Consider the following 18,533-nt stretch of genomic DNA (forward strand, 5'->3'; position numbering starts at 1 on the left):
TAAAAAATACTCTTTTTTTTTTTTTTTTTTTAATGAGGAACCGTATTAATTTAAGTTTAATTAATAAGAAATAGTTTTTAAAAAATTAAAGTATTTTTTTTAAAATTTAAAAATATTTTTCAATGAGAAAAGTAATAACTTTTAAATTTTTAAAAGTTTTGTAATATTTTAAGTTATTTTAAAAGTATTAATAAAAATTCTTTTTAAAAAATTTAAAAAATACTTTTATGATTATTTTTTAATATTTTTGAATAAAAAAAATATTTTGTTATAAAAATAGTCTTAAATTTATTAATACTTTTCAATTATTTTAAAAAATATTAATAAAAATATCGAATTAGACCCTTAAATTTTAAATAATTGTATTGCTTTTAGATTATTTTTAAAAGTATTAATAAAAATACCTCTAAATTTATTTTCAAAATAACTCTAAATTTTCGAAAGTTTTAATAATACTCTTAATTTTTAAAAAAAATTAAAAAATACTCATTTTTTTTTAATGAGAAACGTTAATATTTTATTTTAAAAATAACCTTAAATTTTAAAAAGTTTTATTAATATTTTTTAATTATTTTTAAAAATATCTCTAAAATTTCGAAAATTTCAATAACACCTTAAAATTTAAAAAATACTTGTTTTTTTATTTTTGAATGAAAAACGTTAATATCTTTAAAAATATCTTTAAATTTTAAAAAAAAATATTAATACTTTTCAATTATTTTAAAAAGTTTTAAAATATCTTTAAAAAAATATCCATACAAATTTTAAAACACATTAATACCTTTTACTTTTATAAAAAAAAGTTCAAAAATTTTATATTGTCAATATATAAATGAAAACCGTTCATTGCAACTCTTAAATTATCTCCCTTTTTAATTAAAAGTTAATAAATATTTTTGCAACATGGTATTAACGGTAAGAATATTTTAAAATTTTTTAAAAAGTTTAAAGGGTTCTTGAAATTTTAAAGATATTTTTAAATATTTTTTTTTAAGTTAAAGGTGTTTTTTAAATGGTTTTGAAAGTTCAATAACATTTTTAAAATAAAGTACGAAGTAGTTACCTCCAAAACTAACGATAATTAGCCCGAAAACATATTTATTTAGGTAATTTAAATAAAACTCTACTAATTAAAAGATGCAACGTCCTTCTTAAGAAACTAGAAATTTAAAATTAATGTAATCCGTTCAACTTTTAAAAGTTTCGATAATACTCTTCCATTTAGAAAAATATTCAAAAATACCAAAAATTTCATTTCAACCTTCAAAAGTTAAATTAATATCCTTTTAACAACTTGTATGGTCTTTTTTGGGCTTTCTCTTTCCAACTTCCCCTCAAGATTTTAAAACACATCTGCTATAGAAAGGTTTCGACAACCTTATAAATGGTGTTTTGTTCTCCTCCTTGTTGGATGATGAAAGTCCCACATCGGTTAATTTAAGGAATGGTCATGGGTTTATAATCTAAGAATACACTCTCCATTGGTATGAGGCCTTTTGGGGAAGCCCAAAGCAAAGCCATGAGAGCTTATGCTCAAAGTGGACAATATCATACCATTGTGGAGAGTCGTGTTCGTCTAACATGGTATCAGAGCCATGCCCTAAACTTAGCCGTGTCAATAGATTGGCAAATCCTTAAATGTCGAACAAAGGACTCCAAAAGGAGTCAAGCCTCCTCGAAGGTACGAAGGCAGTCAAAAATGACTAAGACTCCAAAGGAGTCGAGCCTCGATTAAGGGGAGGCGTGCTTTGTTCGAGGGGAGGTGTTGGATGATGAAAGTCCCACATCGGTTAATTTAAGGAATGGTCATGGGTTTATAATCTAAGAATACACTCTCCATTGGTATGAGGCCTTTTGGGGAAGCCCAAAGCAAAGCCATGAGAGCTTATGCTCAAAGTGGACAATATCATACCATTGTGGAGAGTCGTGTTCGTCTAACACTCCCCAACCAATGTGGAACATCACAATCCATCCCCTTTCGGGGCTTAGCGTTNTCGCTGGCACTCGTTCCTTTCTCCAATCGATATAGGACTCCAACTAAATCCACCCCTTTTTAGGGCCCAGCATCTTTACTGGCACATTGCCTCGTGTCTACCCCCTTTGGGGAACAACGAGAAGGCTGACACATAGTATGGTGCCTAACTCTGATACTATTTGGGACAACCCTAGCCCAAGCCCACCGCTAATCAATCTATTGTGATGTGGCCCAGCATCTTTACTGGCACATTGCCTCGTGTCTACCCCCTTTGGGGAACAACGAGAAGGCTGACACATAGTATGGTGCCTAACTCTGATACTATTTGGGACAACCCTAGCCCAAGCCCACCGCTAATCAATCTATTGTGATGTGGCCCAGCATCTTTACTGGCACATTGCCTCGTGTCTACCCCCTTTGGGGAACAACGAGAAGGCTGACACATAGTATGGTGCCTAACTCTGATACTATTTGGGACAACCCTAGCCCAAGCCCACCGCTAATCAATCTATTGTGATGTCCCACATTAGTTGAGGAAAACAACAAAACACCATTTATAAGGTTGTGGAAATCTTCCTCTAGTAGACATATTTTAAAGCTTTGAGAGGAAATTCAAAGCTCAAAAAGGACAATATCTGCTAGTAGTGGGATTGAGCTAGGGTCGTTACATTTTAATTTTTTTTAAAAGTTAAAAACAAAACGTTTGAAAAATGCCCATAAAATTTTAGAAGTAGGATTATATTTTAATATTTATTTTTTTAATTTTTTATTTTAAGTAATAAATAAAATTGTATATTCAATTATTTCAATTATAATTATTATTTTCAATTATTGAAAAACTTGTGTTATAATTATATTTAACCATATTTTTTTAATTAGATATTATGGAATCCACACTAAGTAGGTGGCAAAATAAATAAGAATAATTAATGCATCTTAATTGACCTATGGATCAAAACAAAATCTAAAATTGTCTTTTCAAAAATATATTATTAAATTATTACTTATGCAACAAGTTACTACTAATAGATATTGTCCACTCTAATCCATATCGTATCAATCTCATAATTTAAAAACACGTCTATTAGAGAGAGGTTTCCACACATTTTATAACGAAATAGTTTGTTAGGGAGCGGTTTCCACGCACTTTATAACGAATATTTCGTTTCATTCTTCAACCGATGTGGGTGTTAAGGATATTTAGTACTAAACTATAATTTAATATATATGTCTTATTTGATCGTTTATTATAAACAAATATTTAAATATTTGTCTTCAAGATCTTCCTCTTTACTCTGGATCTTGATTATAAGGTAGTCCGTTCCAAAACATTCCTATGGATTTATTCCATATGGTTTTTCAGATTCTTGGATAATTTAAATTTTAAAATCTTATTCTTTAATAAGATTGCTAGATCAAATTCCCGAGAATACCATATCAAAAGCATCAGCATTTTCTTAACCTGGGTCGAGCCTTATTTTTTTAGTTAAAGTTCGCATTAACGGCAAAAGTGCACCACCACTGGTGTGTTGAACTAGAATTAAATTGATTGGAAAGATTGGTAATGCACTTAGATGGAGATTAATTTCAATCGTGATCTTAATCGTCACGTTTGAATTTTGTCTAATAAACTTCTACAAATCACTTAAGATTTGTCCATTTCATACCATCAATGTCATTAACTAAATAACAATAACAATAAAACTAAAATAATTACGAATCACACTCTCACCCGTGCGTTATGTGTTTATATGTATGTATGCATGCACCCATAGCGAGAACGAAACTAAAAATTCACCGTGTCTCTATGGGTCAATAACTCAACGACGTGACGCCAACAAAAGAACAAACATACAGCCTAACTTTGAAGAGTTGGGTTAGAAAAGCATTGGACACCAATATTAAAGGTCCATTTAGAAGATAGATGCATGAGTGACATAGTATAGCAAATAGATATGTGATTATCAAGAAAGCACAATGTAGACAAAGTACACTTTATTTAGATACGCACTTCCAAACTGCTGGAAAGAGCCATCTTTGCAGGGAAAGTGTTTTGATGGTCTTCTAGTGAAGGCCGGCAGATCCTGAATGCAGCTGATAAGTACGGCTTGGGACAACCTGTAAAACTCCTTCTTGTTCTGCCGAAGTACCAATTTTGAAAGCTCATAAGACATATAGTACCTTGTAGTTATTGTGGGGGATTTAGTCACGTTCTAAAATGAATATCTACTAACGTTAAGCTCGAACGAATATCTACTAATGTTAAGCTCAACCTCAGACCTTACGACACTAATTTCTAGAGTTTCAGTTTGATTTGTTATGTATGACATATCTATTGTTCTATATTCTTATCAAGATATAAGATCTCGGTAAAGAAATATGACCTTAGCAATCATTTCAAACCTTACTTTTAGTGTAATTTATGTATTTCTCTGTGTTTTTCTCATTTATACGTGAATTCTTTTGATAACTTTTTTCTCACAGAATTTTTGAGAAAGGAGTTTGATAAAAAAGAGTTTAGAAATGTCCCGCTTAATTAACAGAAATCGAGTTTGGAGTCGGGGCAGCATGGAAACGAGATGAGGGAAGTTCAGTTTGGAGTCATTGTGGTTTTCTATCTTCATCTTACTACAATGGAGAATAACCAAGGTCTTTCAGCGATGTTCAGATAACATAGCGTCCACAGGGATGGTAGACCAATTAGGGTAGTTGCCCTTTTAAGCTTTTAAGTCGAAGGCTCTTACTCTGTAAGAGCCTTATCAAATCAGACCAAAAAGGGCATGAGACGTGAGTTTTTTTATAGATGTTATAGAGGTGAGTCATGGGTGAGAAGGTGCCGTTGGAGCTGGAGGAGTGAAAGTCGGATGTCTGGTGTGACGTCGTACGTAATACGTATCCTACTCTCTCCCTCTAATTTCTTTTTTCCTTTAAACATCCTAATTTTTTGCTATATCTCACCGACTTTATTTTTCTATCTTTGAATTTTGGCTTCCTTCATAAAATTTTCATCTCTATACATTTTAATTTCTTTTGTCCCTCTCTAAAATTGTTGCTCCTACTCTAAAACTAGACCCTGTCATAACTAGGAAAGTAAAAATACCTTTTCTATCTGTTTTTGGCTTTCTTAGTTAATTAACTTTAAATTTTCAAATTTAATTGAACTCGAAACTTATCTAAACTTTTCTAAACTTAAATAAGTCAAATAAATCAAATGTTGAAATAAAGATTTACACAAACAAACAAAATAGTAAATTACACTAAATTCAACCAACAAAACACTTAAAATCAAACATAAGAAATGCCCAAATCCAGCATTGAAAATATAGAAATCAAGTAACATAAATGCTTATTCACGGGAGAGTTGACACAGGAGTTACAGAGAGATGATCAGAGAGTTCCTAGTCCATCCCCCCTTTTGGGGGAATGGGGAGGTTTCTGTGGCAAGCGGATGTTTGCTCAGTTGTGTGGAATTCATGGAGGAGGGAAATAATTCCTCTTTTAGAGGTGTTGATGGGGACTCTGTTCTGGGAAGGAGTCACACTTGGCTAATTAAGAGGGTGATCGTGAGTTTATCAGTAAGGAATACTATTTCTATTGGTACGAGGCCTTTCAAGTAAACCAAAAACAGAGCCATGAGAACTTATGCTTAAAGTGAACAATTTCATACTATTGTGGAGGTCCGTGATTCCTAACAGACTCTAGTGATATTTGGTCCCTCGTTAGGTTTTGTGTTTTATTTGGGGTTTGATGACAACTTTTTATAATTATTTTTTAGGTCTTATTTACTTGACTAGATCCATTTTCTTTAGACTGGCTCCCTTCTTGGTGGCTTTGTTTTCTAGATTGTCCTTGTATTTTGCTTTCTTATTAAAAAAAACAAAGATATGGCCAGCCCAATCCTAAACCCTATTGATGAGTGATGTGCAAAAACCGCGAGGGCAACCAGCTACACCTTTTCTACATGTGCACCTTTGATGCTTCCTGCTGGTTTGATTTTTTCAAAATTTTCAACATCAGCTGGGTCTTTCTGAGCGCCAGAGGCCCTTTTCCAGCTCTTTTGATTGATTTCTATGGATCATTGGGGTGGTATCTCTTTTGTAGAGATTATGGAACAACTTAAAAGAGAAACAAGAGAATCTTCCTAGGAGGAAGTATGCCGTGATTTTTTTGGGATTTTCTTAGAATCTTCGTCTCTCTTGGTGTGCCTGTGCAAAGATTTACGTAGCTAATTGAAGGATCTGTCTGTAATCCCCTTGGCATGGGGGTATATCTCATCTCCCATCTCTCTTATTCCAAAAAGAAAGTTCAAATCCATCTACGAACATACTAAAACGTTGCTAGAACCACAAGATATTGATCACATAAAAACATACCTAAATTCAACAATAAAATATCCAAATCAAGCCAAAAAGTATACGACAGAATGGAAATGATCATTACACAAAACAAAAAAAGCAAAACCAAAATGAATTTTCCCCAAAATTGTACTTCCTCTGCTCAAAACGCATTAATATGATAAAATCTTCCAGAAATCCACAAAACAGACGAAAATAATATAGAAGAAAATCGCAATAAACTTACTGGAAACCTCCGCGACCTGATTGGGAGTAAGCTTAGCAGAGAAGCCACTGGCAGCATTCTTGTAACTATACACAAGCGCCTCTCTAGCAGCCTCTTCACTGAAAATCAACACATGAAAACAAAATTCATCGTCAATATCCACCAAGATCACAAAAAATGGGGAGAAGAGAAGACAGACAAACCTGCCAAGAACAGAAGCTAGGGTTCGGAGATGGTAGGCCTCCGGTTCCTCATCGCGGGGCTTCTCCATGTAAACGATATGCACCGCCGGAGAAGCGGACGCGGAATCAACTGATTGAGCGGACATTGCCGAAGAACTAAGAATCAAATTCAGAGAAATTGAGAACACCAAAACGAAACAGAGAGGAAATGAAGAGAATCAATTTTGCCATTACGAGTCAATAAAAAGGGGATTTGGGACCTTCAATAGTTCGGAATCGAATAATGGATGATGTGTTCCATGGCGTGAGAATTGAGATATCTCAAGTAAACAAAAATGGTAAGAATGTTGAAAAAAACATTTAGATATTGTCAAACGTTAAATTATGTTGGATCATGAACAAATTGAGAAAGCTCGGGGTCCGTTAGCTCGTATGGTTGAATCTAGGCCTAAGCTCGTGGAGTCTCTTAAAAAAAATCCTCCAACTACTGACACGGTTGAATCTAGTAGTCTAGCCACTCTACAGTAGTTGAAGGCTTGTCAAAGTCTAAATCCCGAGCTACTACTCCACCGGTATGAAAAGTTCTTAACATTAGTTGAGTACCCAGTTCTCCAATAGATTGACCCGCAATAATACCTACGGCTTCTCCCAATTCGACCAGGTCCCCATGAGTAGGACTTCGTCCATAACATAATCGGCAAATCCAAGATGTACTCCTACAAGTAAAAGGAGTACGAATAGATATCGGTTGTGTTTGAAAGGTTATGAATCGATTGATAAGTCCAATACCGATAACTTGATTTCGTATGCCAATGCATCGCGGGCCCATATATATCGTCCGCTAATACACGTCCCATTAATGTTTGGATAAAAATTCTTTTCGAAATCATCTTATTTTCATGAATCACTGAAATCCCTCGGATGGTTCTACAATCGGTTCTACGTACAACAATGTGTTGAACAACTTAAACACGTCTGCGTGTAAAAATTCTGTTGGCTTTTTCGCCTTAATCTCAAATTAATTAATTAATTAATTGATGTTTTGATGATAACAAACCTACCTTCAATTATTAACAATTCTCAGTATTTTTGTCTACAGTGTAAGGTTGGGAATAACGATTTCAACGTCTTTTTTGGTTCACTCAAATTAAAGATAAAACTAAAAAGTTCCAATCAAAACAAATACCCGACGTGATGATGTGGGGGCAAAATTGACATCATAGACCAACGGTAAAATTGACATCATAGACCAATCAAAATATGACATTTATAAATTTGGTAGAGTAACAGATGGTGGAGTTTTTAATTACATCTATAAAAGTAATTTTAAATTAAAAGAGAGTACATTTCGATTACATTTATAACGATTTTAATGAGATTTATAAAACTTTTCAAGGTTACTATATTATTATAATATAAATTTTCCAATGTTACTATATTATTATTATATTATTATATTTCAATATGTTATATATATATATATATAAATTTAAATGAAAATTGGTCTATAATTTTTTACTATAAATTTAAAAATAAATAAATATTATTTTGAATGGTTCACTCCATGTTTTAGTGTTCCGTATCAATTCCTATTTTTAGGACTTATACCTATTTAAACTCATTACCTCTTTATATTTTTCACAAACAACCAATCTAAATTTTTTAAAAAATCTTCCATGGTTGCTCTCTCCAAAGCTCCAATTCTATTTTTTTTTTTTTTTTATCTTATTCCATTTCTTTTTTTTATCTTATTCCTTTGAGAGATGTCTATTACTTCAGAGTGTTGGTGTACAATTATACTGGTTTGATCCTGAGCCGTGGAAATGATTGAGTTTGCTCTTGAACTCGTTGGAAAGGATTGAGTTTGTTCTTGAACTCGTTGGAAAGGATTGAGTTTTCTCTTGAACTCGTAAAAAGAGGGGTGTACCGGTTTGATACTGAGTCGTGGAAAGGATTGAGTTTGCTCTTGCACTTGTAAAAAGAGCGTTGTAGCGGTTGGGCTCTGATCATCGGAGGAAAGAGTCAGAAAGTTTTAGTTTTATTGAGTCGAGTATCGAGTTTGACTGAACCACTATTAATTAATTTTTATTTATTAACTATAAATCTAGAGTTGTACTCTTATGCGTAATAAGACAAATTATATTTAATGATATAATCTTTACAAGCGATCAGCCACAAGTTGTTAGTAATTACAAGTGGGTCAAAAGTTTGTTTTACCACGGTAATTATATCTTACATCTTAAGTATCACTGATTCTACAATGAACAATTTGTTTATTATCGAACCATAGAACATGTCCCACTTGATTTAGTAAAAGGGTGTGACCTCATTGTTCAATTCTCGAAATCAACACTTAAGAGAACTGATCATCTACTTACCCTATACGAGGAGCGAACTTCATCTCGTAAAATTATGTTCTTAGTTCCCTATTTGATCAAGTCCCTAAAATGGTATGCATATTTAATCGACTATTTACATACAGAATCTCATAACTCACTAAGGATTAGGATCGAGTCACATATAATCATCTTGTAACACTCGAAAAAGTTACCTCGAGAAGGCATGTGTCATCCCAGTAAGTAACTACTCGGACGTTAAGCAAGTAGTACTTGTAGAAATCGCTAAGACGTGCTAGCATGCGAGCATTCCTTAGCTTAAGTGGTTAGAAAATACATGTTAAGGACTTCGAAAGGGCATTTTTGGATGAGTATGTACTATATGTATGTTATGGTAAAATTATCATTTTGTGCCTAGGTTGAGATTTTCGAGTGGCAAGTTATTTTATGTATTATGCGAAGCTGGAAAGAAAATATGCATGACTAAAATACGAGTTGGACAATGTAGGTGAATATGTTATACATGAGGTAAGAAATTACCAAAATACCCCCGATTGATGATGTTGTTTTATATGTTTTCTGCTATTTTAGGTAGGAGGATGGGATATCGTGATCTGTGTTGTGGGTGATGGATGAATGTTATGTCTCTGTTCAGCTTGTTTGCTTATATCACGACATAGTATGTTTTTAACAGGTGTATGATTGTGTGTTCTCCTTGTAGAGCGTGTTTATCTGCACAGAATTAAGGCGTTAGATTTAGGTTGGCTAGACAATGACGTAGGTCAGGACGCCTCCAGTAGGTTGAGCATCTTAGGTTCGTGAGTGATGGTCAAAGGGTCTAGACCTTAGTGTTTCCAGATTAAGAAAGACTCGATAGACGAAGTTTAAATTATGGATTACGTGCTTAAGTGATTGATAGACGAAGTTTATCGGGTTTTCATGTTTCATTTAATTTAATCCGAAATTCGGGCGGTGACATTACCACTCTTCACAAGAAATTCAATTAAATACTACTAATAGAAGAGGGGGACAAAGCATGTTTCCTCCAAATTGGAGAGGGGAATGTTAGACCATTTGAGGATCATGTCCCTATTTATATCAATTCACCTAGTGCCTTAATGTATTAATTAAAATCATAAACTAATAAATTTATTAGTTAAAATTTTAAATTTTCAAAAGTTAATTAATTTAGATGTGAAGTGTCACAGTCATGCTTGTCCATGGCCGCATGGCCGTGACATGCCGAAACCCTTGCCTTGTACTACTTTACTGCTTTCCAGTCGTATTATTTGTTTCTTGTTTTCTTTAAGAGTACGACGTTTCAGTGAAATCATGGCTATGTCTGGTAGACATGAAAGAACTCAAAATGTACTATAGAGGATACGACTAGCTGTCAAATTCTCCCTACCCGAAAAGTTATATACTGTTTAAGTTGTTGTTGCTACTTTCTTGCTTGCATGCATGCTATATAACAAGATCTCAATCTCTCTCTCATTCTTGCTTTCAGTTTCTAAAACCTCTTTCTCCCGTTTTCTAAAATTTCTCTTCAAATCGAGGCTCGAGGTTTGAATACACGTTGCTCGACCGTAAGCAACGTGATCCGAAGTTGGCTTGTCTCACTCAGTACTGAGAGCGAGTGCCACACAATCGCCAAATCTGCTGCCAAGAAAAGGCGATTGTGACACCAAGCAACCCAACTCAATCTGGAATAGACCTCAAAATTTTTATCAACCTACGAATCGACCCAAATTTTCAATTTTTAAAAAATTCAACTCAACCCAATCTTGATTGGGTACTCCTATTTGGTCAGGTTCTCGGATCATACAAACACCCCTAAAGACTTCTCTATTTTGGAACCTAATTCCGATATCCACTCGTTTACTTTTATTTTGTTGGCAATTTCGAAAATTTTCCAAATCAATCGAAAGAAAATTAAAAAACGTAAAAAGCATTTTCCAAAAATAATCAAACATTACATAATAATAATTAAAAAATAAAAACCCCTTTGACGAACATGGTTAGAATTGGAAAGGCTAGTTATGTAGGTAAGGAAATTAGGGGCGTACATTCAAACCAACAATCCGAACTAACCCAACCCAAACTACAAGAGTTGGGTTGGATTAGCTTTTCAGATTGATTTTGGTTCATTTTTTTAAACCCAAACTGACTCGATTCGATTTTGAGTTTATGAGATAAAACTGTCGAGTTGACTCAAACTAAATAAAAATATATAAAATATACTAAGAGGTTTATATTAATGATGAGTTTGTTAGAGTGGTACTTTATCTTAACTTAAAACTCTTACACTTGAGTTTGACAGCTCATCAAATACTTTAGTTTCTTATATAAATATTTTTAAAATACCTTAATATTTTATACTAATTTGCTAACGAGACGACTAGACACAAATACGTAACGAACACAACCAAATACTCGGAAGTAGCTAATGGGTTTCATGTCCCATAGTGTCTTAAAGAGTGAGACGATAGCTCTGAAAAAACAGATTGTCCATCTTTTCTTCTTTGACCGTTAAGAGTAGGTAACCCGTTCTGTTCCCTGTGCTTTTGTTTGAGATTAGCACAATAATTATTGATACACGCCCCATTTGATAAATAGATCAAAATTTTCTATCGCGCGAGCCCCTCCTCGCAGATTCCTCCTTGTGCTCCTCAGCAACAGGGGCACCTTGTGTCCTTGAACTGATAACCATCTTTCGACTAACCTAGCTTCCTTCGTCCATTAGGACCAATAAGAGGATCAAGAATGTCATATATTTCAGGAGCTAGATCAGTTGCCGATAAACAAGTCAGAATTGCCTCAACAAAAATTGATGGAATTGGACCTAAAGAAGTCATTCAGGTTGCTCCCCGGCCGTGATCGAATCTTAAAAAGTGAGATGAAACTAACTTTGGTTGAGGAAGCTTGTTGATCACACATGGGCAACCGTTTGCATAACTTCAGCCAAAATCAACCTAAAATATTCTTTGCGTGATGCTTCAACAAATCTCTACAAGATGTCTTTTTTTCACTCTGCTACATTATTTTACGGTGGCATATAAATAACTCTCCAAGAGTAGGGTTAAATCGAGCCTTTTAATCAATAATTATGCATATATACTCACTATTTTCTCATTATTGGTTCAATTCATTCTAATTAATAAGCATCTTTATATGTTTATTTATTTAGCCACTTTAATTGTATAGTCGTTTCTTTTCTTTAGAAGAAACGAGAGCAAAAGAATCTTTTTCAATACTCGAGTTTCATTATAAGGATACTCGAAGGTAATCGAAGGTTATGAAGAATTCTTCTTCTAGAGAATTATTAACAGAAACTAATAACGATTATGAAAGTAATCGCTATGCATGATCCTCCGAAGAGAACTTGAGAATTTATTAAGAGCGGAAACTCACCCAGAAGTCGAGAAGTAGAACAACTTCTCTATTTGGACTCTCCTAGCCAAACCTCATTATTATTAATTTCTTGTTTACCTTCTCGTTCCGAAAACATTTTTCCCTTTGCATGACACTTATATTCATTCAATTTCTCAACGATAAAAGTAATAGAAAAGAGTAGGTTGGTTCTCTGTATAATCAATTATTTACTTATTACTTGCAATTTGTGAGAGCCTGTCCTTGCACTTCTAGTTAGTGAAATTTTACTCCATATTGCTATATATCTTCAGTAGATTTCGAATTTTGGGTTGAGTTGGGTTGGATTAGCATTTCGGATAGAGTTGGGTTCATTTTTCTGAACCTGAACTGAATCGGTTCAGTTTTTTGTTCATGGACAAAACCTTTAAGTTGACCCGAGCCAAATAACATATATAAAATGTATTAAAAATTCTTCTATTTTAATGAGTTTGTCAGAGTGGTACTGACGTCAGTCCAAGAACATTCACGCCAAGTTCGACCTCGCCACCCAAAATTTCTTTGTTTTGTTTATATTATTTATATATATAATTTTAAAACATATTCTAAATTATAATATATTTATTATCTATCTGTTCCAACATTATTATATCACAATTTATATATATTTTTATTTTTTTCTAATAGCACAATTTATTTATATTTTTATTTTTTTCTAATAGTTTAGGATCTAAAGTTACGTATAAATGAACATATTTCAATTAAAATATTTTTATATATTTTTTATTTTTGTTATATACAATACTTTAAACGTATCATTTTTGTTGTTTATTTAATTTCATGATCTATACTTTGTATTTTTGTTACTTTAACTAATTCTTAAAATATGTTGGTATTTAGTTGTCTTTAATTTTATCATAATGTTGAACTATGTTAATATATTACAATTTTCACCCGTTCTTTTTTATTGAATTTGTTTTTTTGTTGTCAATAATTATATATTGATTTGTGTTTGTTTGTGAATTTTTAATATATTTTATCTAAGATTGTATAATTATAAATTGTGGATAAATAAAACCTTAAAAAAAAAAATTGACAACCGAGCCTGGACCCAACACGAAAATGGAGGGTTGGGTTGGGTTACCAATCCAACCAACCCGAACTTTTGGGTTGAGTAAAAAAAATCCTCCAATGAGTTGAGCAAAAAAGAAACCACAACCCGCTCAAATTTTCTTCTTTATTTTGGATCCTGAAATAGAAAGAACTCTTAAGGAGAGGTTGGGGAAGCAAAGATCGAGAATAACATAACATAACATGATCATCCTATTTGCTCCAAGAGACAAGCATGGTTTTGTAGTCAAAGCAAGTTCGTCACTTTCGTGTCTCACAATAAAACTAGGGTTTGTGTAGAAATCGGTCTTATCAAAGAAAACCTCCCAAACTGTGTTTTGATTGGATCGACTATGTATGTATGGATCACTAGCAAGAAATCGTTGATTTTTGAATACCTAAGTTCTGCACGTCATTTTTATTTACTTATTTTTCCCTTGATATCTCCAGGTGTTGTCACCAAAGACCTTCCTCCAAAAAACCAAACTCTGCCTTACGTAAAATTGTTAGTAGACCGATCAGTAGAGGGTTCAACAAAGAAACAGAAAACTTAAGCCAAGCCCTTATTTAGTTCAACCAAATCAAAAGTTTGAGAATCTAGTAGTGATCGATTAATCCAGCGTAGCTACTTATGAGCTATAGCGTGTGATGTTTCAAATGCTACAAATCTCAATACAGTTTTATAGATTGCCGTTAGAAGATCTCTGCTACAGATTTTATTCCTTTATTGTTTAAGAGATACTGATAAATCATGGTTGAAAAGGTTAGCACAAGAGCAATTGATTTTTGGAATAGTCTAGCACAGAAATTAATTTACGTGGAAAATCAAACTAGTCAAAACAATTATGACTAAGAATGTATGGTTCAAAAACGAAATATTTCTTTTCAACAATTTGAAGATCTTAGAAAGAACATCCTAGAAAGAAGAGAATCTAACAACAGTTAATGAGCTGATGTGTGGAGCAATTCCGAAAAAAAAAAAAAAAAAACCAAAGAAGTACTAGAAGTTGATGTTTTAACCTCTATCAATGTTCAATTAGCCTCTTCGACTAATATTCTACTGACTTTAGCGTTGGGATAAGGCTTAATGACTAAAGTGCCAGTCCATCAGTAGATGTAATGACTCAACTAATAACTGGATTTATGTATAATGTGGATAGAAGCACACTTTTGACCGGTGTACAAGTAATTCAGCTTCAATTTTTTTATGTGGAAAATCAAACTAGTCAAAGCAATCAGAAGAATGATCCCTTTTCAAATGCTTACAGCTTCTAGAAGTTTTTTTTGTTGTTACAAATCAAATGACGTATAGTTCTCAACGAGCCAATATCCAAGGGAAAAGAATTTATCAAACTCAACAAATTCTAGGGATGTAATAGTCCAAGCCCATCGCTAGTCGATATTGTCCTCTTTAGATTTTTCCCTTTCGAACTTTCCATCAAAGTTTTTAAAATGCGTCTGCTATGGAGAGGTTTTCACACCTTTTCTCACACCCATCGAGATGCATAATGGTTAAATTACCGTGCAACATACTATTCAACTTTTAATTTTATGTCTTTTAATAAATGCTTAATTCCTGAAACTTAAATTTTTTTGTCAAATAATTTTTTTTTTAAAGGCATTTGATATTTATTAAAACACAAGGAGTTGCTAAGCACAAAATTCAAATTTATATTTATATTTATATTTAATAGAACATTTCATTTTAATTTTGAAACTCACATTTTCTAAATTCGAAAATCTATAAAAACACAAAATTGAAAGTGGAGGACAGAAATGTAGAGACTAAATATACACAACCTTCAAATTCATACACTAAACTTCTAATTTAATCTTGAATAAATAAAATTTTAATGTCATATATACAAAACCATTAAAAAAAATTACCTCGTAAAGGCATATGAAGTGGGAGTTGCAAACCGGACAGTACACATCTTGGTTTTGGAAGATACGACACTCAAAGTTGTAGAGCTGGTCGGCTTTCATATCGAGCCATTAAAGCAACACATAGAGCTATAATCGGACAATTCAGTCTAGGGACTACAGAAATCTTCCAATACATCAAGGAAGGAATTTATTAAGGACCAAATTGTGTAATTAGCCAAGGTAAATCAATCACTTCATCATTGTCGATTGCCAAAAGGCACACAAGCAGACATATTATAGTAAATAGATACACACACATATATGAGTATTCAGTGTAATGCCAATATACACAGAAAGCACTTTATTTAGGCAACAAACCGATAATTCCTGGGAGAGAATTTGATGGTCTTCTAGTGAAGCCTTGCTACTCCTCCTCCTCCTCCAGTATGCAGCTTATTAGAACCGCTTTGGACAACATGTAAAACTCCTGGTTGTTCTACCAACGTCCAAAACAAAAAAGTTCCATAAGAATCACTATCTTATAGTAATCCTAAGAATTTAGTCACATTCTAAAATGAATATCAACACACACACATTATTGACGCTCTTGAGAAATATTGATGTGATTCAGTTGTATTAGGTGCAAAGACTTGTATACTAGATTTCAGTCTATAATATCAAACTCTAAATGTGAGATCCCACATCGATTTGAGAGAGGAATGAGTGCCAGCGAGAACGCTAAGTCCTGAAAAGGGGTGGATTGTGAGATCCCACATCGGTTGGAGAGGGGAACGAAACATTCTTCATAAGAAAATGGAAACTTCTCCCTAGCAGATGCGTTTTAAAAACCTTGAGGAGAAGTCCAAAAGTAAAAGCCCAAAGAGAATAATATCTGCTAGTGATGGGCTTGAGCTATTACAATTGGTATCAGAGCCAAACACCAGGCAATATGCCAGCAAGGAGGCTGAGCCCTGAAGGGGGGCGGACATGAGGCAATGTGCCAACGAGAATGCTGGGCCCCGAAAAGGCTGGACTATGAGATCCCACATCGGTTAGGGAGAAGAACAAAGAATTCTTTATAAGGGTGTAGAAAACGCTCCCTAACAGATGCGTTTTAAAAACCTTGAGGGGAAGTCCGAAAAGAAAATCCCAGAGAAGACAATGTTTGCTAGCGGTGGTCTTGGGCCATTACACTACATTTCGGTTATGGTGTTTAGTTTAGCTTAAAAATGATTTGAAGGAGGTGAAATAATAGGAAATTTTGAAAATTTAAGGTAAAAACACATTGTCCTCAATTAAGAGATCAAAGGTTTAAATACCCTACCCCCATGCCCTACCTACTCTCATTGTTGATCTATAAAAACAAAACAAATGACAAAGCCAGCTGTTGAGAATTGAACATAATGAATAATTTTTAATATCTAACCTACCTTACAGGGGGTGTATCAATTAATCACATGGATAACTAAAGATCTTATAAAGTTCGGCATTAACAAATGATTCCTGCGTGGTAAGGGCTTGAGATGTTCAAGATGCCATTAAGGTCTATGGTTCAAGCCCCTAGGCAGAAGATAATTTAAAAACTTAAATTCTCGTCTGCTACAAGCCCAAAACCTTCAAACCTTCTTTCTAAATGGGGTGCCTGGAACACCTCATCTTTTCATTGCACCATTACTCATTCCCGTTAGGCCCAAGTGTTTGGCCTTTACTTCTCCACGCCCGCTCACGCTTTGGTGAACTATGGCATGGTAAAGAGAAGAGAGTACGAAAGAATAGTAAACAGAGCACACCACAAAAAGATTCAAAATATGAGAAGTCTCCCATGGATGAAAGAAGAAGAAAACGAAGAACGGGAACGAATTCTCTCTCAGATGGAAAAGGTATCTTCGGAATGGACTATCAAAATGATGATATATAACAGTTATCAAAAGCAAATCGAAAAAGAAAAGACAAAGGCATAATGAAAGACTTGACACAACAAACTTGAGATTGTCAGATGAAACAGTAATCAAGTAAGACTGCAAACATATGAACCCATAAAGAACAATCAAAATCCTGATCAAACTTCAAGAATCAAGCATGAGAGTGCAAGAACTTTAGTTTGACCAAGACCTAGCAACATAGCGGCTCAAGACGATTCAAAAAGCACAACTAAACCGAATCATAGCTAAAAAAGTACAGATCACAATAAGCTCAACATATCATCAGCTGTTCCACATAAATTAGAGCTAGAGCAGAAGAAACCAAATTTTTATATCCCTGACTCATATGCATCAATTTCTAACAGATTTCCACGAAATAGACGAGGTATTACAGAAACATATGAGCAATTAATCGATCAAAAACATTGAAGCAGATGATGTTAAGAGCAGGACTTACTGGTAATATCCGCAACTTGTTCAGGCGTAAGCCGAGCAGAGAAGCCACTGGCAGCATTCTTATAACTATACACAAGAGCCTCCCTAGCAGCTTCTTCACTGCAAATCAATAAATTAAACATAAATCCATCGTTTACCAGCCATAGAATACAAACAAGAGGTAGAAGTGTAGACGAACCTGCCGAGAACAGAAGCTAGGGTTCGGATGTGATAAGCCTCAGGTTCTTCATTGTGAGGCCTCTCGGTGTAAACGATATGCACCGCCGGGGAAGCGAAGTTGGATACGACGGGAATGGAAGCGGATTGGTCGGACATCACGGCAGAACTAAGAAACAAATTCAGATAAATTGAGAAGATAAAAACGAGAATCGGAGGAAATGAAGAAGAAACACTCGATTTCATCATTAGAAATTGAATCATATAAGAAAGAACAAGAAAGAATTAGAAATTTGTCAAGATTTGAAACCCGACTAGATTTCCGATTGGAAGGAAGAAGATGAATGCGTGTGGGAAAAGGAAATGCTTCCGCTTCTCTCGCGTCAACGGCTCACGTTCTTCTTGTGCGATGATCAGCCAGAATTTCTCGAATTTTTTTTGACGATGTCAACTCTAACCGATGAACAGATTTGTTCCTTCTGACTGCGACGCATAGAACATTTAATTTCTTTATAACAAACATTGAAGAACATATTTATTAACTCAATATTTTTAAATTAAATATTTTTACAAAAAAAAAAAAAAAAAAAAAAAAAAAAAC

General features: G+C 33.9%; 1 protein-coding gene across 5 annotated transcripts; it reads right to left on the bottom strand.

Moving 5' to 3' along the window:
* Window positions 1-3,851: 3,851 nt before the first annotated feature.
* LOC111477163 (subtilisin-like protease SBT3.11) lies at window positions 3,852-18,436 on the bottom strand. Of its 5 annotated transcripts, none has more exons than XM_023121182.1 (4): window positions 18,248-18,436; window positions 17,955-18,101; window positions 17,778-17,875; window positions 15,577-15,894 (listed from the first exon to the last, which is right to left on the bottom strand). In XM_023121182.1, exons 2-4 carry the CDS (start codon window positions 18,089-18,091, stop codon window positions 15,809-15,811), a joined length of 321 nt encoding a protein of 106 aa, XP_022976950.1. In that variant the 5' UTR covers window positions 18,092-18,101; window positions 18,248-18,436; the 3' UTR covers window positions 15,577-15,808. The 5 variants fall into 5 exon arrangements, with proteins under 5 accessions (XP_022976948.1, XP_022976951.1, XP_022976950.1 ...); XM_023121181.1 differs by having other exon boundaries at window positions 18,243-18,429; XM_023121180.1 differs by lacking the exons at window positions 15,577-15,894; window positions 17,778-17,875 and adding exons at window positions 3,852-4,113; window positions 6,557-6,654 and having other exon boundaries at window positions 17,955-18,409.
* Between the last annotated feature and the right edge of the window lie 97 nt (window positions 18,437-18,533).

This window comes from Cucurbita maxima, unplaced genomic scaffold (genome assembly GCF_002738345.1).
Source record: "Cucurbita maxima cultivar Rimu unplaced genomic scaffold, Cmax_1.0 Cma_Scf00003, whole genome shotgun sequence".
NCBI lineage: Eukaryota > Viridiplantae > Streptophyta > Magnoliopsida > Cucurbitales > Cucurbitaceae > Cucurbita > Cucurbita maxima.